General features: G+C 53.4%; 2 protein-coding genes across 12 annotated transcripts in view; one reads left to right on the top strand and one right to left on the bottom strand.

Annotated features, from left to right (window-relative positions):
- Positions 1-1323, top strand: part of DDX11 (DEAD/H-box helicase 11) — a 56687-nt gene extending 55364 nt beyond the window's left edge. For 5 of the 9 annotated variants that reach the window (XM_012526489.4, XM_058282583.1, XM_004461842.5 and 2 more), the window contains exons 26-28: positions 9-87; positions 192-346; positions 426-1323. In XM_012526489.4, coding sequence (XP_012381943.2) covers positions 9-87; positions 192-346; positions 426-455 — 264 coding nt within the window. In that variant the 3' untranslated portion in view covers positions 456-1323. Of the gene's footprint in view, positions 1-8; positions 88-191 lie in introns of all 9 variants that reach the window. The other 4 variants (XM_012526490.4, XM_012526488.4, XM_004461841.5 and 1 more) reach the window with 1 other exon arrangement.
- Positions 1273-22896, bottom strand: WASHC1 (WASH complex subunit 1). Of its 3 annotated transcripts, none has more exons than XM_012526497.4 (11): positions 22801-22896; positions 19255-19408; positions 5211-5322; positions 4860-5006; positions 4542-4678; positions 4166-4301; positions 3762-3963; positions 3496-3669; positions 2664-2816; positions 1829-1897; positions 1273-1720 (listed from the first exon to the last, which is right to left on the bottom strand). In XM_012526497.4, the coding sequence occupies exons 2-11, from the start codon at positions 19401-19403 to the stop codon at positions 1584-1586; spliced, it is 1416 nt and encodes a 471-aa protein (XP_012381951.1). In that variant the 5' UTR covers positions 19404-19408; positions 22801-22896; the 3' UTR covers positions 1273-1583. The 3 variants fall into 3 exon arrangements, with proteins under 3 accessions (XP_012381951.1, XP_058138567.1, XP_004461900.2); XM_058282584.2 differs by lacking the exon at positions 22801-22896 and adding an exon at positions 22282-22410; XM_004461843.5 differs by lacking the exon at positions 22801-22896 and adding an exon at positions 20359-21043.
- Positions 22897-23036: the final 140 nt, after the last annotated feature.

Here is a 23036-nt window from a genome sequence, read left to right as displayed (position 1 = left end):
CTACGCAGCCCAGAACGCCAGGCCAGGTGCCCCCAGGCAAGGCTGTGGTGGAGAATCTGTGCATGAAGGCCGTCAACCAATCCATAGGTAAGCAGGGGCTGTTCCAGCTCTCAGGACGGGTGGTTGGAGAATGAGGCGAGGGGGCAGGGACTTCACCTGCCGTCACTCAAGCCCATCCTGTTCCCACCCAGGCAGGGCCATCAGGCACCAGAAGGACTTCGCCAGCATAGTGCTTCTGGACCAGCGCTATGCCCGCGCCCCTGTCCTGGCAAAGCTGCCGGCCTGGATCCGCGACTGTGTGGAGGTCAAGGCCGCCTTTGGCCCTGCCTTTGCTGCTTTGCGCAAGGTTGGTCTGGGCTCCGCCTGCCCCCAGCAGCCTCCCCTGCCACAGTGTAGATTCTCACTGTCTTTCCCGCTCTCCCCAGTTTCATCGGGAGAAGTCTAGCCCATCCTGACAGCTGGCTGCACCCCTGCTCTCCCTTCACCTGCTGCTTCAGTGCCTCCACTGCAGGGACCCTGCCCAGGAAGGTGAAAGGCACCCAGGTGGAACGTGCTATTCCCTTCCAGAACCAGTGGACAGAGGTGGAGGAAGCAGCAGGCTGAAAGTCACCTTAACCCTGAAGAGCGGGTACGGGCGGCCCTGGCCCGCACCGCTCCCCTCCCTGGACCTCCTTTCCTTCCCTCCTGGCCTGCTCAGGCTTCCTGCCCTGCTTCCTGCCCATGCCCAGCCTCCATCTCCACCTTCACGGAGGCGAGAGAACAGCCCCGCCTTACACCTCCTCCTCCTCCTCCCCTTTCTAGCTAAAATTGGCTGTTCTAGACCTTTCACCCTCTTGTCATCTAAACTAAGACCATCTGTTCCCCGTTTCCACCCCCCTGGTTTCTGTGGGGCTCGACCTGCCCAGAGGCTTCCTGACACCCCGCCCCACCTGCTCCACAGCCCCCCAGGATTTGTACCTCCCTGGCTGGGCTCCAAAGTCAGTAGCTCCCTCCTTCCCTCCCCTCCCACCCCCCCAGTCACTTGAGCAAACTCCAGGCCACCTCCTATCCTGACATCAGCAATTATGCCAAGGGCCATTAGGCTCTCAGCACGACTATTTTTAGAGACCCTGTCTCTGTCACCTGATATTTTTTTGTGAAGATATTCCTCTCATCTGCAAGGGCTGCCCCTGCTAACCTACACCTCTTCTCTCCCTGACTGGAGACCACTTGTCTAGTGTCCAGACACCCACAGGAGCAGGGCGGTCACAGGCTCTGAGGAGATACCTGCACTTAGCACAGCTATGGCTCTTTTATTAAAAGTGCACCGTTGGTTTAATCTCAGTCCATGCATCCCACTTCTTTGTGGGTTTCCGTTCTTGTTTATCCCTACGTCCCTTAGGAGAAGAGCACTCTGGTGAAGGGGTGGGAGAGCAGGAACAAGCAGGACATGGGCGGTATCGACAGCATCCCCGGCCACTTGCTTCTGCAGCCTTCAAGGGTCAGGCCCAGACCTGGACAGTCCTCCACGATCCCCGCTCCTGGGCAGCAGGGCCGAGAGAACAGGCAGGCGCCGAGCCCGGCGGGCAGAGAGGCTGAGCACCCTAAGATTCCCAGTCGTCCTCATCCTCTCCTGGGGGCTGCTGAGGCGGGGGCAGAGGCGGGATGGTGTCTGACATTCGGGCGAAGGCTCCTCCTGGCCCCTCACTGGCCCCTGTGCCAGGCCCTTTCCCCGAGATGCCTGGGAGGGGAAAGATGAGTGAGGGAGGTCAGCGGCACCATTCACCCAGCCCTGGAGACTTAAAACAGGAAGCAGAAGGCGCACGCCACCTGCACTCCTGCCTCCTACCTTTGCGCCGCATGGCCAGCTTGTTAAAGAGGTCAGACATCAGGTCCCCACCCTGGTTGGTGGCTCTCACTGCAACAGAAACGCCGGGGAGAGGGAGGTTGGCGAAGGGACCAAGCGCGCAGTCTGCCCTTAGGGGCTTGGTCACAACTGCTGCTGCCTGTTCACTGCCCTCACCGCCAGCCTCAGGGCTGTGGTCTGTCAGGCTCCAGCATGAGGCCCTAATAAGCACATGGGTTCCCACCTGAGTAACCGGTTCTCACAGCCATCCTGTGAGACTAAAGGGCAACCTCAAAGGACGGATAAGGAAACTGGCCCAGAAAGATTAGCAGCTTGCCTAGGGTCACAGGGCAAGTCAGAAGCAGAGCTGGGACTCGAACTTGGGACTGCTGTCTTCCCGGTATTGTTGCTATGTGCCCAGTAGGTATACTGTTTACCCCAGTGTGTGGGACAGCGTACAGACTTCATCTGCAGTCTCAAGGCTTACAGAAGGGGGACTGAGTTAACCCTCCAGGGTCTGTCTCAAAATAATCTCGTGTACCTGACCATTTCCTTGGACAACTCTTGTCAGAGTCTGAGAAGGTTCTCTTCTCTTTGCCTGAGTAGAGCAAGGTTCTGTCCCTTCCCAGCTTAGAGAAAAGCTCCACTAAGCAGCCCCCCAAAATGGGAAGGAACCCATGGCCTGGGCAGGAGGGATGCGGCTGTCAGGTAACAAGGAAGCCGCCCTGGCTTCCAGCAAGTGTCCTGGGGACCGAGCATGGGCCCGGCTGGCTGGGGCCTGCCTCCCAACAGCTGTGGGCTGGTGAGAAGAGGAGGCCTGTCTGCCTGGAACCCTCACCTTGCCCCTGCTCCTTCTGTTTCTTCTTCTCCAGCTTGCGCTCCTTGACACTGCGGAGCTTGGCCTTGCCGATGCCCCCGGCCTGGCGGATGGACTCCAGCAGTGTGGCCCGGCCACTGGACGGGTCAACCACTTCCTTGGGGGCTCCCTGCACTGGTGGTGGGGGAACGCACAGGTAAAAAGCTACTCAGGCAGGGCTCGGCAATACCTCTTGCCCACCCTACAGTTCTGGGAGTGAAGCTTGTTGAGCCCAGAGGCTTCACCCCAAAAGCCTGGCTTCTGAGGAAGGGCTCCTCCAGAGGCCCGAGTAAACAGTGAGAATACGGGGGCTGGACTCTGACTTCTTCATCCACCCGAGTGCAGGAAGGCCACGTGTGCAGGCACGCTCTGGTCCTGATCTCCAACCCCACCTGGGTGCCACCTGTAAAGGTGTGAACTGTGGATGTGCTCATCTTGTCTGAGCAATGCCTGATCCAACAAGGGATTTTTGGGTGCTGGAGATGGACTTGGAGATACAGTATTAACACTGAAATGTTGTCATTTCAGAGACACTTGAGTACTTTGTTGCTGTAAGTTTCAATTCTTTCAGTAGTAGAGCCCTTTCTTCCACTGGTTCAAATGGGAATGGGGAACTCCCAGCCCCACCTGTCCGGCCTCCCTCTACAGACACAGTCTAAAAACCTCTATTTTGTGAACCCAATCGAATGAGATATTTGAAATGGGAAATTTTTTGAGGATAATTTCTGACCACTTCCTTCAAGGATCCTAAAATTAGCTAGTCCAGGGGCCCCTCAGAGACCCAACTTCCACCCTACCCACCAATGCTGCCTACCTGCAGGAGACAGGCCGCTGCTGCTGTCATCCTCCCTGGCACCTTGGCCAGGAGGGGCTGTGGTTTGGGGCGGGGGTGGAGGCGGGGGGGCGCTGACCAGCACGGCAGGAGCTGGGGGAGGTGGTGGTGGTGGTGGAGGGGGTGGCGGTGCTGTTAGCAACCCATCTTCCAGGTCTGAAACACGAGTGAAGAGTGAGCTGCCTCGGGAAGAAGAGGGCAGAGTGGGGAGCTCCCCAGCCCGCTCCCGTTCCTAGCTCGCAGCTCACCTGGCTTGAAAGGCTCGGCTACCTCTGTGTGGAAGGTGGGCAGTTCTGGGATGGTGCCAGGGGCAGAGGGGGCAATGCCAGGGCCCAGGTCGGCACTGTACATGAGGTCATCGGCAACGCCGGGCAGGTCGGGCAAGTAGGACGGCACATCAATCTCGGGCACCTGCCCCAGGTCTGGCACGTAGAAGTAGTTCTCTGGAACCTACAAAGTTAGGTGGGGCACGTGAGCAGTACTGGGGGCTGCAGGGGTCTAGGCCCTGCGGTTTGGCCCTGTGCATACCCACGCTCACCTCTGGGGTGGGTAAGGGGGCTCAACATATCCTCTCCTCCAAGAGGAATCCTGGCAAGACCCCACCTCATCCGCCTACACCCCACCCCCACCCCCAGGCCTCACTGGGCTCCACCTGTTGCTCCAGCTGCTCTCTCTTGCTGATGGACAAAGGCGCATCGAAGAGCTTCTCCTCCGTCTCTGCCCCCAGCATCACATGGGTCTTTGTGACAGCACCAGCCAGGGGGTCCAGGAAGACGTACTTCTTGTACCTACAGGGTGTAGCAGAGGTCAGGCAATCCATCATCTGCTCGAAGCCCACATTCCTGACCCATTTTGCCCACTTTATCGGGGTCATGATTAGTTTGTACTGTGGGTTCCCAAGCCTCATAAGTCAAATCAAACTGGTCAGCTCCTGCCCCCCGCCCCGGAGGCTGATGCCCCTTGGGAATCCCAATATGCCAGGCCTGCTTCCCTCCAGCCCACCCCCCGCAGCCCCCTTCCTGCCCTACAGGTTCTCAGTGGTGTTGAAGAGCAGCAAGGAGCTGACGGAGTTGATGTTGCTGGGAAGACTGCCCAGCCCCTCCTCAGCCTCGTCCTCCGGCTCCGGCTTGGTGTTCACACACACCGGGAAGTACTTCAGCTTCTCCTGCAGGGGCAGAGGAGGGAGGTGACAGGGAAGGGGGAGTGCAGCCCCAGGCCAGATCGCCCTCCACCCATCCCAGGCAGACCTGTGGGAGGCCTGCGGGTCCTCCCCAACACCCAGGCCGCCACTGCGCATCCCCCTTGGAGGTGGGTTTGAGTGGGTGTGGTGTGGGTGGCCATCAGACCTGCAGGGCCCGCTCGTCCAGGGCTCGGTGCTTGCTTTGTATCCTGTGGCGGGGGCGTCTCTGAAAGCCAGGGTCCTGGGCACCTGTGAAGATGGACCCGTATTCCTGCAGGTGCTCTGGGGCCGGGTACTTGGCACTGGAGAACACCTGGGGACAGGGGAGGAATCTGAGACCCACTTCTTCAGGGGACCCAAGGAGCTTAGTGTACTTTCATGAGAGCCTGGGGCTGGGAGGTGGGGCTGGAGAGCAGAGGCAGCACCCTGGGCCACCTCGGAGGCCAGGGGAGATGGGAGAGAATGGGGTCTCTGGGACTGCCCACCAGCCATGGGGACCCAGGGCCACATGGGCTACCTTGATGGCCTTCTTGCTGCCCTTGATCTTCTCAATCTTGGCCTGGGCCAAGGAGACCCTCTCCCCAATGGCCCGCAGCTGGCTCCGACTCAGCTCTACTCGCTGGGAGATCCTGCCACAGAAAAGACCACAGGGGCTAGGGACGCAGGTACCGTGGCTCCCCGTGTCCCTGCAGCCTCCTGCTTGCCAAGGCAGGCCTGAGAAGCTAAGGGCGTGGGCAGGGTCCCTCACAAAGCCGTGGTACCTGCTTGTCAGGGCTGATCTTGGTACTGCCCACGTGATCTCTACAAGCATTACCCAACATGAAGGGCCTAGGAATTGACTGTATTAAGTCCTTGGAGCTCTGGGTTAGGTGGATAATCATGCAGGCCCTGAGCTGGTGCCTGCACGTGCCACTTGCAGGGACAGGGTTCCTGCCCTCCAAAAGCTTATAGCCTCAGGCAGGGCCAACTAGAAGGACAGAATCGTAACCATCTACATACACATATAGCTCTTTTCAGTTTGCAAAGCGTTTCCACACAATCCTCACAAGCTATCTTGCAAAGTAGGCAGAAGGGGCCTTTTTGCAAATAAGGAAACTAGAGTTCAGACAGGCTGAGGGACTGGTCTAGGTCACATGGCCAGCAAGAGGGAAGGCTAGACTAAATGTATCACCTAAATCCAAATCCCAGACCTGTTCACCAGGAACTGCCCCTCCAAGTAAGGAAGGGCCCTGAGTAAATTCCCAGTCCTTACCAGCGTTCGCAGGGCTTTTGTGATCTGGTCCCTCAACTGCTTCCTCTCTCACCCCAGACTAGGAGGGGCTGGCAACACCAGCCATCTTGCTCTTCCCTGAACATGCCAAATGCATTCTGGTTTCATGGCCTTTGCCTCAAATGGAATGCCATCGCCCTCCCCCCCCCCCACCAATAGCCACATGGCCCCTCCACAGTCACCTCCTCAGTGGAGCCCCCCCAATCACAGACATTTTTTTTAAAGATTTATTTCTCTCCCGTCCCCCCCCCCCAGTTGTCTGCTCTCTGTGTCCATTCACTGTGTGTTCTTCTGTGACCACTTCTTATCAGCGGTACCAGGAATCTGTGTTTCTTTTTGTTGTGTCATCTTGCTGTGTCAGGTCTCGGTGTATGTGGCGCCATTCTTGGACAGCTGCACTTTTTTTTGTGCTGGGCGGCTCTCCTTATGGGGAGCACTCCTTGCTTGCGGGACTCCTTGCACGTGAGGCTCCCCTACGTGGGGGACACCGCTGTGTGGCACGGCACTCCTTGCGCGCATCAGCACTGCGCATGGGCCAGCTCCACACGGGTCAAGGAGGCCCGGGGTTTGAACCGCGGACCTCCCACGTCGTAGGCGGACGCCCGATCCATTGGGCCAAGTCCACTTCCCAACCACAGACTTTAAAACCACATCCTGCTACTTTCTGACCCTTTCCCTGCTTTATGTTGCTCCAAGCACCTCTGGGCATCACACGGCTGCTCCTGGGCGTGCTCTCTGGTGGAAAGCACTTTCATTCCTGTTTGTGTTGCCAGTGTCCAGACCAGTGCCTGGCACTAGGGAGGGGCTCACTCAGTTACTGAATGACTAAACCCATATGCCTGAGAAACAATGTTGGACTCACACTTCCTATTTCAAATTGTACTACAAAGCGACAGTAATCAAAACTGTGATACTGGCCTAAAGAAAGAGAAACAGATCAGTGGAACAGAATTTAAAGTCCAGAAACAGACCCACATATCCATGGCCCGCTGATTTTTGACAAGGATGCCTAGTACATGCAGTGGGAAAGAACAGTCTCTTTAACAAACGGTGCTGGAGAAACCAGGTGTTCACATGCAAAAGAATGAAGTTAGACCCCAATCTCACACTATATACAAAATCAACTCAAAATGAATCGAGGACCTAAATGTGAGACCTAAAACTATAAAACTCTTAGAAAACTACTCAGGGGCAAATCTTCATGACCTGGGATTCAGCAATGGATTCTTAGATATGTAGATGTGACACCAAAAGCATCAGCACCAAAACAAACAAACAACCCAATAAATGTGTACAAATTACAAACATTTGTACATCGAAGGAAATTACTAAAAAAGTGAAAAGGCAACTTCAGAATGGGAGAAAATTTTTATAAACCATATATTGGATAAGGCTTAATATCCAGAATATATAAAGAATTCCTATAACTTAACAAGAAAAACAACACACTGAAAAACGGGACCTGAATAGGCATTTCTCCAAAGAAGATACAGAAATGGTCAATAAGCACATGAAAATATGCGCAACATCATTAGCCATTAGGGAAATGCAAATCAAAATCACAATGAGGGAAACGGACTTTGGCCCAGTGGTTAGGGCGTCCGTCTACCACATGGGAGGTCCGCGGTTCAAGCCCCGGGCCTCCTTGACCCGTGTGGAGCTGGCCCATGTCCAGCGCTGATGCGTGCAAGGAGTGCCGTGCTACACAGGGGTGTCCCCTGCGTAGGGGAGCCCCACGCGCAAGGAGTGCACCCGTAAGGAGAGCCGCCCAGGGCGAAAGAAAGTGCAGCCTGCCCAGGAATGGCGCCGCCCACACTTCCCGTGCCGCTGACGACAACAGAAGCGGACAAAGAAACAAGACGCAGCAAATAGACACAGAAAACAGACAACCGGGGGAGGGGAGGGGAATTAAATAAATAAAAATAAATCTTAAAAAAAAAAAAAAAATCACAATGAGATATCATTTCATAACCACAAGGATGCTTATTTTGAAAACAGAGAAAAAGTGTTGGAGAGGATAAGTAGAAATTGCATTGTTGGTGGGAATGTAAAATGGCATAGCCACTGTGAAAAGCAATATGGCAGTTTATCAAAAAGTTAAATACAGAATTACCATACAATTGTACTTCTAGGTAAATACCCAAAGAAAGTGAAAAGCGGATCTCAAATAGATACTTATTCACCAATGTTTATAGCAGCAATATTCACAATAGTAAAAAACACCCAAGTGTCCATCAACAAATGTATAAACAAAATGTGGTACATACACACAATGAAATATTATTCAGCCATAAGAAAGAATGAAATTGAGACATGCTGCAACATGGAAGAACCTTGAAAGTGGGCTCAGTGAAATAAGCAAGGCACATAAGCACAAATATTGTATGGCATCACTTATGAGGGATGACTAAAAAGAGCAAATCTGTAGAGATAAAAAGCAGATTAGAGGTTGCCAGGGGACACGGGGAGGGAGAAAGAAGGAGTGTGTGTTTGTAAAAACTAAACAAACCACTTGCCTTGAATTTAATTGTACATAAGCCTCACTTAGGATTTTCCACATTATTCAGCAACAGCAAAGTTCTTCCCACTGCAGAGCTAACTGACTCACACAGGCCAGGATTTTCCCAGCTGCTCCCTTAGCTGCCCTCCCCCCAGGAACAGCAGACCCTGCCCATGACCAACACGTTCCGTGTTCAGGGTGGCCACGCCACAGCAGTCACCTGCTGAGGGTGGGCCCACAAGAGGCCCAAGAAACAAGGTGCAGAGCCACAGGTTTATTAGTTCCCGGGAAAGGTAGGGAGGCAGGGTAGGATGGCAAATGGACCCCACCAAACTGGCGCTTCCCTAATGGTTGACAAACAGTCGAGAGTGTGGCCCAACCCTCCCATAGCACCCACTCCCACACCCACCCCATCAACTCCAGCCTGCCAACTTCACAATCCAGGGGTCTCCACCTCCTGACAGAGTCTGTCCTCATTACTCTGGACTTCTCATGTGCAGGGGGCTCTGAGGTGACAGGGCTGGGGGTACAGGCAGGCCAAACCAAATCCATTTTCCTGGTCTGAGGGTGGTGGCAGTACAGACAGAGAAAAAAGAGGGCACAGTTTTCTTCAGTGACAGAAGGTAGAACCAGTCAACTTGCCTGTGCTCCATTTATGTAGGCAGGGAAAAAGGCCTTATCCACAGTAAAGGGGTACGAGAGCAAGCTGTTTTAATTAACCTCCAATTCCCTACTCAGCCACATTCTGCCCCGGTGCTGATATAACCTTTAGTGATTACATAACCATCCCACTCGATGTCAACACAGAGAGAGGGAGGGCCATCAGAACTGCAGATGGACAAAGGCTATTCTGTTCTGGTTCTTAAGCAAAGAGAGGAGGGCTGGTTTCTCAAAGTTGCAAACATCAAACTTAATGATCCCTGACAAATTTCTGGATCATATTATTAAATAGAGGGTCTGTAATCACTTAGAAAAGGAAGAGGTGAGTCCCAGGGGCCAGCAATGTTCTAAACTCACTGCGTTTTTTTTTTTTTTTGACAGTGTTATTAGACTGGAACATCAGGGGAAAACCTTATACACAGTGAATCTTGAGTCAGCAAAGATTCTGACGGCTCTCACAAAAATCCTGTGGATGAGATGGAGCTAATAGAGGTTGGATAAGAGTACATGAACGAAATATCAGACCCAGTTGAACAGCAGCAACTGAAGGGGACTGGAGAAGAGTAGTCTGATGCAGCTGCAAGGTGGTCTCTGAAAAGGCCTGGCCCCAGCCAGCATATTCAACACTTTTAATAAACCAGAGGATATCAAACGTGAGAGGGGCAGAAAATGGTCTGCGTGACCAAATAAAGATACAATATAATCTTGAAAGGCAAGAAGGATGGGCTGTGACCAACAAAATTATATTGACCAGGAATTACTGTGAAATTCAACATTTAGGTTTAAAATTAAGTGAAGACTTCTAGTCAACCAAGATGGCAGAGTGAGATGCTCCATGGTGCTATTCCACATAGAATCTCTGAAAATCAAACAAACTAGCAGAGCCATCTTAGAGTTCCAGAAAATAGTTAAAGGGTTGCAGTAACTGGGTAAGCACCAAATCAAGAAAAAGGCAATTTTAAAATGGCAGGAAAGCCTTGTCAAGCTCTTATGAGCCCCTCCCCAGCACAGAGTAGAGCCAGCCTGCGCTCCTGATTAGGGTCCTGGTCCTGGTCCCTGAGGGAACAGAATAACCCTTATGTACATACTGGGATGCATGTACATCTGCGCCAAACTACGTAGTGACAGCCTGACAACTGAACCAGGACTCCGGTTCATCTATCACAGAACTGCCCTGCATGCATAAGCAGCTTGCCAACAGCAAAATCAGCCTAAAAACAATCAAATCACAGTAGCGTGGGCAAAGGATTATTTACATAGAGAAGAGCACCAGGATGAGAGGGAAGAGAGGGGGCATTCAGATCCCTGAAAACGGGAATTCCTCAGGCCATGAGCATACATCCAGGACAAGACACAAGCTCAGAAAAAAAAGGAGAGGACATTGTGCTTTCACCTGGGGCTATACTTCAAGCTCACTGATAGACCACTAAGCTCAGAAGGAAAACAACAGTTAACACAGAGCCACTCTGTAAAGACTATGAAAGGTGGTTTTTGCATTTGTTTCTTTGTTTTTGTTATCACCTGGCATTCAAGGAAATTGCAGTCATATCACTAGCTGGACATGAACAGAACATGAACAGGGACTAAATTTGAGTTAACCCATTGAAACATTATAATACAGTGTGCAACAGAAGAGTAACAAGACAAACAAAAGAACAGGTATGTGGGCCCATCCAAAGGAACAAGATAAAACATAAGAAACCATCAACAACAAAAAATCAGACTTTGGACATATCAGAAAATTACTTTAAAATAATGGTTCTAATTATGCTGAAAAGAGCTAAAGGAAACAAGGACAAAAAGCTAAAAGTAATCAGGAAAATGATATATGAGCAAAATGGGAATCTCAATAAATAGACATTATAAAAAGAAACCAAATACAAATACTGGAGTTGAAGTCCACAATAAGTGAAATAAAAAATTCCCTAGAGGGGTCTGCTAGGGACTTCACAGATACATGCTCAATGGCCATCTCCCAGCCTTCGGGTATACCCTGCCTCCTTTTCTATTGTGTGCAATATTTCAGTTGTTTCCATTCTACAACCTGGGGCAGAGGTATGAGGATGTTAAGTTTAATGAAAAGACCCAACCAGATTTTAAACCCAGAGACTGGGAATAAGCAACCAGATGCTTATCAGTGCAGGAATTCTCAGGGGTAGGGCCCCTCCCTCTGGGGTAGATCAATAGTTCACTCTCTAACAGCTCAAGGTCTCTCCCCACTGATGTGAAGTTGCACCTGCAGAGCTGCCATCCATGGACCCTGACCCAAGCAGCCTGGCCTCCCTGGGAGATCAGCCATGATGGGATTTCTTCCCCTGCTCTTTTGGACCCTTTGTACTGTGTAAAGTAATAAAGCAGTCATTTGCTGAAAGTTTCTGTAGTGCTTGGGCCTGTGTTTCTACTATGCACTGTATAGCAACTAGCTACACCGGGTTGAACAACAGATTGGAGCTGACAGAAGGAGGAATCAATAAACTGGAAGATAGGATAATTGAATTTATTCAGGTTGGGAAGGAGAAAGAAAAAAAAATGAAGTAAAGCTGAGGAACCTTGAGACAACATCAAATGTACCAATGTATGTACCATGGGAGTCCCAAAAGGAGAAAAATGAGAGAAAGGAGCAGAAGGAATGTTTGAAGAAGTAATGGCAGAAAATTTCCCAAATTTTTACAAAAGACATTGATATAAACATCCAAGAAGCTCAAAAAACTGCAAGCAGAATAAACTCAAAGAAATCCACACTCAGGCATATTATAATCAATCTGTTGAATACCAAAGTTGAAGAGAGAACCCTGAAAGCTGTAAGAAAGAAGCTACACATCATGTATGAGAGCCTAAAAACCTTAAGTGCTGGTTTCTCATTGAGGCAAGAGGGTATTGGGACAAAATATTTAGAGCACTGAAGAAAATAACTTCCAACCTAGAACATTCTATCTAGTGAAGGTGAAACTTTCAAAAATGAGTGAGAGATTAAGACATTCCAGTTAAACAAAAGCTGAGAGAGTTCATCACCACTAGACTGGCTCTACAAGCAATGCTAAAGGGAGTTCTTTAGATGAAAAGAGAAGGATGTGAGACAGTAGACTGAAGGGGCATGAAGAAGCAAAGATCTCTGGTAAAGGTAACTATATGGGCAACTATAACCACCAGTAGTACTCTACTTTTTATTTCTTAATAGTTTCTAAAATACAAATTCATAAAAAGTAAAGATAAATCCATGGTGCTGGACACGTAACATATAAAGATATAAATTGTGACAACAATATAAGGGGGGGCAGAGGGGTATAGAAACATAGTTTGCATATACTATTGAAGTAAAGTTGGTATCATCTCAAACAAGATTCTTATAGATTTAGAATGTTCAGGTGAAAAAAGAACTGGAGGTTTTAGATGATAATAAGCTCAGAATGAACTGAAAGTGTGCTGAAGCAACTTAAAAAGGAAATGAGATTTTAGGACACAAGGGCCCTCCTTTTGTCCCTCCCATCACCTCCTTCCTGCTTTTAATAAACACTTAGGGTCACCTCTTGATGGTGCTATAGAGAAAATACAGCCTCCTAATTAATGAATGCAAATCTCCACCCCACACTGATCACATCCACAGCTGTGTCCACATTAAACTGAACACTTTTTAAGAGGATGGAATGCCCTTCTAGACTATCACATCTGTCCTATTCACTGCTGTATCCCCAGCACATGCAAGAGGGCCTAGTAGGCAAGGAGGAAGTAACAAATTCTGGCTGAATAAAAAACTAACAAACATCCAAAGGAGGGTGATGAAGACAGTGACGAGTGAGAAGCTCATGTCATACAAAGACAACTGAAGGATGTTCTGGCTAAAAATGAGATGACTTAGAGGATATGATAATTCCCTTCAAATATCAAAAATACCAAAAGTACTGTCAGGTGGAAGAGCAAGTAGACTTACTCTGTCACACCAGAGGGCTGCATTAGGACCAGCGGGTAGAGTTACAAGGAAGCAGATCTCAATTCTGCACAGGCAGAACTTTCTATCAGCTGCACAGTTCTACGGAGCAATCAGACTGCAGCTGGGTAACCCCGTCAGGGCTGCTCCGTGGGAGATTCCTGCCTGGGGCAGGAGGGTGGAGGACATGATTTCTGGGGTTCTCTTCTTTCCCTGGAGCCTATAATTCTAAGTCATGGCATGCCTGTAGGCAAAGCCACCCGAGCGTCTAATCTCTGTGGTCACACACCATGATGCCTAGGAGAGAAGAGACCGAAGATGACAAAGAGTTTTCAATTCTTATGCCCCTCAATTGACTGCAGTGACAGCCTGGAAGGCCCAGTTTGGAAGGACTGCTAGGCTACGCTGGGGCTAGGCCATGACTGATTTGGCACATCCACCATGAGGGGGATGGTGGCCGGAGGGCAATGTGTTTGCCATTCCTGGTCTGGACCCCCGGGTTTGGTGGTCTACCTCAAGGCAGGCCATTTTCCAAACTCGCTGCTGTGGCCATGTTCCCACCCCATGTTTGCCCAGGCAGGCAGAGGGGCTGCCTCCGTCAGCATCCAGGAAGGTGGTAGCTGCTCGTGTGCTCACAGCTCTCACTACTCATCCATCTTCCTCTACCCATTCCTAGAGGGACCTAAGGTTTTGAGAAATGAGAAAGGAGCCCTCCCTAAGTAACTGGGGACTACTGCTCTGTAGCTTTTCCAAACATCCCTCTCCATCTTCTTTTCCTCCCAACCCCTATTATTCAACAAATAAGATTTGAGTGCCTTCAGTCTGCAAGCACAGCTGGGAGCTGTGGGAGACAGAGATGACTCAGACAACACACAACCACTGCAGGGAGACCTGAAAGGAAAATACACAGCTGCAAGGCCCACAGACCTGGCTTTCAAATCTATCTAGCGGCAGAGTAACCTCGAACAAGTTACTAAATGGCCTCTGCCCCAGCCTCCTCGGCTGAAAACTAGGAGCAGTAACTTCTGTATCAAAGAATTACTGTGAAGGTTAAATGAGCTAATAAATATAAGGTGCTCCTGTGCTCCTGGCACAGCCTAAGCCCTCAACTAACATTGGCTATTATTGTCCTCATAGTGCCCATGAACTTAGGAAGGATAAGAAGCATTCAGAGGAAAGTGAGAACTTCCATGGGTGAGAGTGTGCGAGTGTTATGTGCGTGGTGAGGCGGGCTGGGGGGACAGACTCACGAAAAAGGGAGTCTTGAGCAGACCCTACGACAGGTATTCCAAGCAGGGGAACACAGGCACCCTGCAAGAGAACACTGGGAGGGAGGGCAGAAGAGCAAGCAGCTCCTCCGCTGGAGCCTACCGCATTCAATGAGGTACGGAGGGACCTCCCAGTGAGGTGGGGGGACAAGGATGGCTCCAACAATGCTTGGGCTCCCAGTCCTACCACCCCCAAAGATGGGTCCCCATTCCCTTATGGGCAGACCCATGGCCCCTGGGGCTGCCACTGGCTGTCACTGTCAACAGGTCTCCCAGAGGGGAGGGGACCCCACTCCTCACCAGCAGCTGCTGTTCTCCTCCCAGCCCGTCCTTTTCAGGCAGAACCTGAGCCTGGGCTGTGCCTTCACCTTTACCTTCCCCACTCACTGGGGTAATTAAAAAGGATCTGCTAATTATGCAGGCAGCTGACTGAGTGCTTAGAAAGCTTGGGGGCCACCAGGTGCCAATCAGCAGTGGGAAGGGGGAGGTGTGAGAAGGGGAAGGATGGAGGGTACAGAATAGAGGAAGGAGGAAGTGAGGAAAAGGAAAGGATGGGGAAGGTGAACAGAAGGGAGGAGAGGGAGGAAGAAAAAGGGAAGAAAGGAAAAAGACCTTTGCAGAGAAAATGCACCCTCTTCGAGGAGGAAGGTGCTGGAAGCGGCTGGGCTGGAGCCAAAGGGGAACTGGCAGATGACGCATCAGACTTCCACACACAGGATTTGTCCAGCTCCTCTCCCCCAAGCCACTGCAACACCCTCCTGCCTTATCATCTGAGTCACGAGGAGCAGGTGCCATCTCTGGGCAGGTATTTTGGGGCCTAGCTTCTCCTAAGTGAGGATGGGACAGAGGAGGGAAGGGGGAGACCCGCCAGGCAGGCAGAGAAGCCAGGGAGGGGGCTGGAAGGAGTGGGGTAGAAGAGCCGGGAGGTACTTGTCATTCTCTCCAGCCTCTGCGCGGCTCCCTGCGGCTGCGGCAGAGCAGGAGGGAAGCCGGCCTGGAATGCTAATTTTCCATGAGCTCACTTACCTGCGGTGCCACCAGGCAAAGGCCCCAGAGGTTGAGGGGTGGCCAGGGCCTGGGCTTGAGATGGGGGAGCAGCAGGGAAGGGAGATAGAAGAGAGTGTCTCCTTTCCCCACCTGTGTCTTCTTTGTGAGAGGATGTTTAAAAGGGGAAGATTCCAGGCTGGGGTCGCATCCCACTGTAAAAGCCCATGAAAAATGCAAGTCCACATCCCTGTGGGTTGCTGGGGGGGGGCTCTAGGTCTCCCTGCTCCCACTCCCACCCCACCACCACTAACTCCTCCCCTCCCTTCATCTCAGGCCCTGTCAGTGCTTCCTCTGAGATGCCTCTCGCCCAGCCCCGCTGCCTACAGCAGCCCTGGGCTGCATCCTCACCCCCTTCCCGCCTGGACAACGGGTAGCACCTTCCAGAGCCCCCGGAACACTTCCCCCCATCCACCCTGTGACCTGACGGCTGGCTGCCTGACCAACCTTCCCGACCCGCTCTGTCCATCGTTCCCTTCTCAAGAACCAGTCATGGCTCCCTACAACTCCAGGTTCACGCCAAAGCCCTGTCCTGCTGAGGACTGACTCACCCCAACTTGCCCTCGACTACCATCCTCCCTCCCGCTCCTCTGCCGTGGAGCATGCCAAGGCCCACTCCCTGCAAAGGCACAGGGGACACGAGCCAGAGCCCCCAGGGGTGCAGAGCTGGGGGGGGGTGTCCACAGACACGGAAAGGCAACTTCTTACACCCTGCTCTGCAGCTAAGAAAGTGAATGGACGGGACGGGCGGCAGTGCCAGTGCTGCCAGGTCAGAAGCACCCTCTCTGAGGCCAGCCTCCCCCACAGCCCCTGGCACCCCATGCTCCAGGACACACTCAGCCTCTCCCTGTGCCTTTGCAACCCATTTCTAGACGCCCCCAGCTGGCCTGCTTGCCCACCTTCCTACCCTGCCTAACTACAGCCTGTCCCTCCAATGGCCTTATGTAGACCTCCTCCTCCAGGCAGCCTTCCCTGACCAAATGTAATAGGCATATTAACTGCCCCTAACAAGCATTCTCCCTTATTCATTAATGGCCCCCATTTCCTTTTGGGGAATCTACCTCTCCCACATGCCCGGTCCCTGTGCTTCACCTGGGGCCCACCCAGGGCTCAGGGGTGATGCAGGTAACCCAGGTCTAAGCAATCAGTGTCACAGCTCCCTGGCCCCGGTAGTCAGTTCTGGGATGGAAGGAGACCCAATGTAGGCCAAGGAGGCAAGTGACTCCTGGAGGAAATGCTGGCACAGAGCACGGCACCCTTTCTTGCTGGGCCCGGCCTTGAGTGAGGGCCCTGGCTCCCTGGTATTATCTTGCCAGACTACAAGAGCAAGGACTGTCTGGGAATGGAGCCTACGCGGAGGCAGCAAGCAGGGGTGGAGTGCGAGCAAAATCAGGTCCTGCTGGCACTGTTTAAGCCTTCAACTCTGCAGCCTGATCTGCTGTTTGGTTCCTTTTCGCTTACACTGGCTGGGGGAGTTCTGATTGATAAACGTGCCCATTTTTAGATATTTTCTCTCTTCTCTAGATCCCCAGAAAGCCTGCCAGCTCATGCTGGGCGATCACACACAACCCGGCCCTGACACTTTCCCATGCTGGACTCTGAGCACCCTGAGGACAGGAACCACGACAACGGCATCTTAGGAATTGCTCAGAGTCCTGTAGGGTGCGAGGCACGTGGAGGACAACTGATAGGGTAAGCTGGAGCCTGACTGTAAGAGGAGCCTGGCCCCAGGTTCAGGGCTCCCCTAGCCACGTGGACGGTCCAGAGCCATGCTCAGCCAGCTCACCACTCCCCATCCACGGGCAGGATGACATGAACCTGTCCACAAGGTGCCAAATGTGAGAATGGGGAAGGAAAGTGTGCCAAAACCCATGGCTGTCCTTAGGGAATGGCAAGCACGCAGTCACTCTCCCGGTGAGGAGACACAGAGATTTCTGATGGACCATTCTGGCATCCGTTCCAGCACTGGGTGAGGGGTGGCCTTAAGCTGGGACTGATGGCTCTTGAAGGCCTGTGTCCTCTTGCTTACGTGCCCCTTGGGCACATTTAGCACAAAGATAAGCGTGAGAGGGCAGCTGACACGTTCTCTAACTACTGGCAGCAGGTTGATGGATGGCCACCACAGGCAGCAAATGAGCAGAGACATCACCAGTGCGTACGAGCCAGGAGCCAACGCTGACTGCCTGCTCGGTGTCAGGCACTGTTTCACACACACTCGTCCCTTGCATGTTGTCATTCATTTACACCTTACAGCAATCCAATGAGGAAGTTCTATTATCATCACAATTTTACAGATGAGAACACTGCGGCTGAAAGGGGTTAAATAACTTGCCCAAGGTTACACAGCAAGCAAAGGGGGAGCCAGATTTGAAGCCAGGCGACCTGCTCCCGAGTCACCCCCTTACCCACTTCCGTGCACTGCCCCTTGTGGCTACACTTACATTCTAAATAGGCTTGGGGCAGGTGGGCATGGCAGTGGGCAGGGAGGAGGCAGAGGAACCAAGGGGCTTGGTGTTTACACCAAGTCTGGCTAGAGACTGACCTCACTTTCTCTACCTGCCGCCCCACTGGCTTGGGAAGGCTTCTGGGAAGAGGTGGACTTACATCTGGTGAAGGGAGAGGAGACTGCATGGTGAAGGAGTGGGGGATTCTAGGTCTGGGGTACTGCCAAGGGAGGGCAGGCAGCCAAGCACGTCACACTGGGTGGGAAACCAGGACCCCTGTGTGAGGCCCAGTGGGGGCAGCCGGGAAGGAGAAGACTCAAGCCCCATCTCACTGCTTATGGCCAGAGAAGACCTCACTGGTACCTTTGGAAGGAATCAGCAAATACCATTCATTCATTCATTCATTCATTCATATTAAAGAAACACTGAGAAATCATTATATCCCAAGAACTGTGCTAGGTAAGTGTGGAAGATACAAAATGGAGCAGCTGTCGAGCTCAAAATTCATCAATGACCTCTAAGGCCTGGCCCACTTTGCCCTCGCCCCTCACACCAGCCACACTGGCTTCCTTTCAGCGTTTGCCACGCAGGCCTTTAGCTCATGCCCTACTTTTTTCTGGAATGTTCTTCTTACCAACCTACCCACCTGCAGATTTTACCCTAAACATGATTTCCTCACATCCGCCTCTCTAATACCCCCAGGCAGGTCAGGCCTCCCATCCTAACTCCCTTAGCACCTTTTATCCCCGCCCAGAGAGGCAGTCTAACACAGAATGCACCTGGGCAAGTCTCTTAGCCTTTCTGAGCCTCCCTTTCTTCATATAGAAAATGGAGATGAACACAGTGCCACCTCATATCGTGGGCATTAAATGGGCTGATACATGAAGCATGCAGATCAATGATGGCACACAGTAAGTGTTGAAGAAATATTAGATATTATAAAAATCATTACCAATGGGACTCATCACAACTGTAATTAAATAACTGTGAGTTGGTCATTTAAGATCCATCTGTCCTGCCAAAATATATCCTCTAGTTGGGCAGGGACTCTGCTTTATTCAATGCTGCGTCTAGAGATTAGCACGGTGCTTTGCACAGAAGTAGTGGTCAGTAACTATCTGCTGGCTGAGACAAAAGTGAAGGACTAGGAGCCCCAGCAGGAAAGAGCATGGACTGGGGGAGCAGCCCCACCTAAGGCCTGTAGGATCCCCAGGAAACCCAGGGGCTTAGAGGGGACAGTAGGTAGTGAGCTCTCAGCACTTCTGAGAAATGGCTTCCACACTGGGCTCCTGCCTGGGGCACCTCAGACACAGGAAACTGGCTGGGTCCTCCCAAGGCCAGGAGTCCCCAAAGGGGCTGCTCCCAGACAGTGTGCCACTGGGACTGGTGAAAGGACTGCCCACGGCAGGGGGTGGTCCTCTGATCACACGGAGGTGGTGGCAGTACCCACCTGCTAAAGATGTCTCCAGAGACCTTCTGTAGATACTGCAGGGCATCCGCCATCTGCTGGATGGCCTCCTCGCGCCGCAGGTCCGGCTGGATGAGGGGCACGGCGTAGGTCTGGCCCGCCAAGGAGGGCTGCGTCCTCACAGGCGTCATGGTGCCTGCAGGTGGGACCCGCGGCATCAGAACCGCCCACCCCCACGCCCCACAAGGCACAGCCCACCCTGCCTCACACCCCAGTGGTGCGCCAGGGGCAGTGGGGATGGGGGAGCAAGCATCGGGGAGGTGGCCAGGAGCTCACAGAAAATGGGATTCAGTTGATGGCTGCTGAGTGAATGAGGGGAGGGGGCAGACCAGGGCCTGGGAAGTGGGTGGGGACAACAGAGACTGATTAGAGGAGTTCATGCAATACCCACTGACCCTGCCATAAGTGCCTGGTAGCCTGCTGGGCACCCTTTCTATACAGAATTTCATTTCAGCTTCTCAAGGCTGCATGTACAAGAAAGCAGCTCTGGCTTCAGAGTAGAAAGGAGGCTGGAAACAGGGTGGAAGGGGGTGGGGGGGTCTACCTAAGGGTCCCCGGTCTGGAGAACACAGAGAATGTGGCCTCCTGGGTTCTCCCCATCAGGGACCATTTCTGAGGCCAGCGAGGCAGTGGCTGGTGACTCTGGGCAGAGCAGTGCTGGGGCTCTGCCCACGCAGGCCGGAGCTAAGGGTGCCAGGAGGAAGGAGGTGCACTGGGGGCAGGGAACAGGAAGGGAAAAACACTCCCTCGAACTGCAAGGCGAGGGCAGAGTCTATTTATAATGGGTTTAATTAACTCCGCTCCCTGGTGCCACTGAAGCAGCAATCACACTGCAGACAGCACTGATTTGATTGGCAAGAGACGCGCCAGGCAGAATATTAAGGCACCAGGCCCCTATAAATAGGCCTAATCACAACCCTTTGCTGGAAGGGGGTGAGGAAGACATTAATCAGGCCTGGCACTGTGCCCCAGACCTGCTCTCCTAGGTTGTAACAGAGATATGGGTGAGGCTGAGTGAGGGAGGCAGGGAGGGTCCAGGGGGCCCTTGTGCTAGAGGTTCTGTGTGGCCTTGGCCAAGCTGCTTGCCTTCTCTGAATCTCTGATTTCTTCCATTTTCCCATTCTTCAGACGGAGAACAGGCACTGCTCCAGAAGCAGCAGTTATTCCCAATAAACCAGGTCCAATTTTCACCAAGCTGGAGCCTACTCCTCTGAGCCCTCTGCAGGCTTCCCCAGCCTTTCTCTTCTGCCCTACTGGTTCTCTCCTCCCCTTCCCAGGTCAGCACTTTTCTTCAGCCGAGCTGACCCATTCTGCTCTTCAACATTTTTCTCCAGTTGTGAGTTCTTCCTTTCCACTCACGACTTCCAGGAAAGACCTCCTCAGCTTCCCAGACCTGAAGCTGCCTGGAATCCTCACCAGGGCCCAGGAGCTACTCACCTCCCCACTTCTCATCCTTCCTAGCAAAAGACCAAAGTAGGGGGACAAGGGGAGGGGCTGCTGCGCCCTAACCACCCTGGGAACCTCACCCTCTGAAGCCACTACACCCTGATCGAGGAGAACTTCTCTCCCCTTATTTGTATTTATACTGATGCAGATTTGCTGGCCATCCCAACTTAATTCTGGGCCTCAGTTTCCCCACTTGTAAAACTGGGAGGGGAGAAATGTTTGAAGATACTTTGCTGGCACATCTTGAGATGCATTCCTCAGCTACCTGGGATCTGTGTTGGGGCAGGGAGGGTAGCGCAGGTTAAGTTAAGGAAGCAACAAGTCCATTAAACAATCAAGCAAAGTCGAGGTGGTTAGCTGCTTACTCTTCCTGTCTACAAAGATCTACTGATCATCTATTAGCTGCCACATGATTACAACAAACAGGAATAAGACACCATACTCGTGGGGAGAGAGTCTCAAAAACAATCAAGACCACGCAATAAGTGCCGGAATACAACTAGGGGAACACTGAGGAAAGAGTGGTAAATTCCTGCTGGGATTGGGGGGTCAGGAAATGCCTCTTAGCAGAAGCCGTATTTTCTTGCCATGTTGGAGGCTGGGGGTACAGGGGCATCCAGATGCAAGTTACAGCTTGAGCAAAGGTGTTATGGGAATGGCAAGTGGTTTCGAGTGGTGAGGGGACGACTGTCCTTGGGGAATTAGCAGGAAAAAGGAAGATAAAAGAGAAGCCAGATGGTGAAAATCACTGAGCACCACCGCAAGAGTTCGGATGAAGCCTGTAGGCCAGGAATGACCTCCTTGGGCCTGTGCTGACATTACATGCAGCTCCTGAGCACTTGAACTACTGTGTATTTCAGTGTGAAAACACACACCGAAGTTCAGGCTTAGTATGAAAAAACAGTAAAATATCTCAATATTTTTATAGTGATTACCTGAGGAAATAATGTATTTAGGATATACTGCGTTAAATAAAATACATTACTAAGTTAACTTCGCCTGTGTCTTTTTTTTCTGTTCAAATCACATCTGAGGCTCGCCTTATATTTCTAGTGGGCAGTGCTGCCTGAATCTGATCAAAACTCCGGGTCTCCCAGAAAAAGGACCACACCTCCATTCGCCTCGCGTATAATGCGGTTTATAATTTCCCAAGTGCAAGAGACCGATCCCGCAAATCATCCAAGAACACCCCTCTCCCAGGGTCTACATCCCAGGTTAAAAAACCTCTGCTGTCGGCAGTGGAGAACCTGTTTAAGCTGTGTGGGGTCGACCAAAAGGGGCCCGGGTGGTAGAGGCCCTGGCCAGCCTCGGGAAGGGAGGGGGGGCTGCAAAAGAAATGCCCGTGCACTCAAGTCAGCCCCATTTCCCGGAACGCAGGGCCCCGAGGGCTGGGACAGGCACGTGAGGGTCACGGGGGCCTGCGGGCCCAGGGAGGAAGCGGGAAGGCTGGCGCCTCGCCGCCCCCTCGGGCCTCGGCCTCACTCCGCGGGGCGGGGTGGCGGGGCAGGGTCTGGCTCGAAGGGAGGGCAGCCCCGGGACCCCAGAAGCGAGGGCGTCTCTTACTGGTGGGCGGCGGAGTCGGCAGGCAGCTCGGGCGGGCCCTGCGGCCCCGGCCGCCTCACGCGGGCGCTCCCTCGCCCCTCGGCCCGCGGGCGCCGCTCGAAGGCGCAGGCCCTCCCGCAGGACGCGGGCCGCGGCAGCCTCGGCCCGCGCCTCAGCTCCCGCAGGCCGCCTCCCGCCCCCGCGCTCGGCCCGCCCCCGCGCTCGGCCCGCCCCCGCGCTCGGCCCGCCCCCGCGCTCGGCCCGCCCCCGCGCTCGGCCCGCCCCCGCGCTCGGCCCGCCCCCGCGCTCGGCCCGCCCCCGCGCTCGGCCCGCCCCCGCGCTCGGCCCGCCCCCGCGCTCGGCCCGCCCCCGCGCTCGGCCCGCCCCCGCGCTCGGCCCGCCCCCGCGCTCGGCCCGCCCCCGCGCTCGGCCCGCCCCCCCAGCCCCGCTTCCGGGCGCGGCCCGGAGCCCTCCTCCTCCAGCCCGGCCCCGGCGAGCGCGTCCCACCCGCGTCCGCCGCCCGCACCCCGCCGCCCTCACCTGCGCGCCGCCGCCCGCCCGCCCGCCGCCGCCACGGCGCTTCCGCTCTGCCTGCGCCGCCGGGTCCTAGCGCCGCCGCCTCGCGCGGAACTCCCGGAACTCCCGGAACTCCCGGCTCCCCGGATCTCGGCCTCCCGCCCGCTTGCCGGGCTCTTCCGATTGCTGTCCCCCGGCCGCGGCCGAGTCGCGGGCGCCTGCGCGGAATCCGCACCGCAAGCCCCCGACGGTCCACACAG

This window comes from Dasypus novemcinctus, chromosome 20, assembly GCF_030445035.2.
Source record: "Dasypus novemcinctus isolate mDasNov1 chromosome 20, mDasNov1.1.hap2, whole genome shotgun sequence".
Lineage (NCBI taxonomy): Eukaryota > Metazoa > Chordata > Mammalia > Cingulata > Dasypodidae > Dasypus > Dasypus novemcinctus.
The sequence above is the reverse complement of the archived record's forward strand: the minus strand, read 5'-3'. Positions and strand labels throughout refer to the sequence as shown.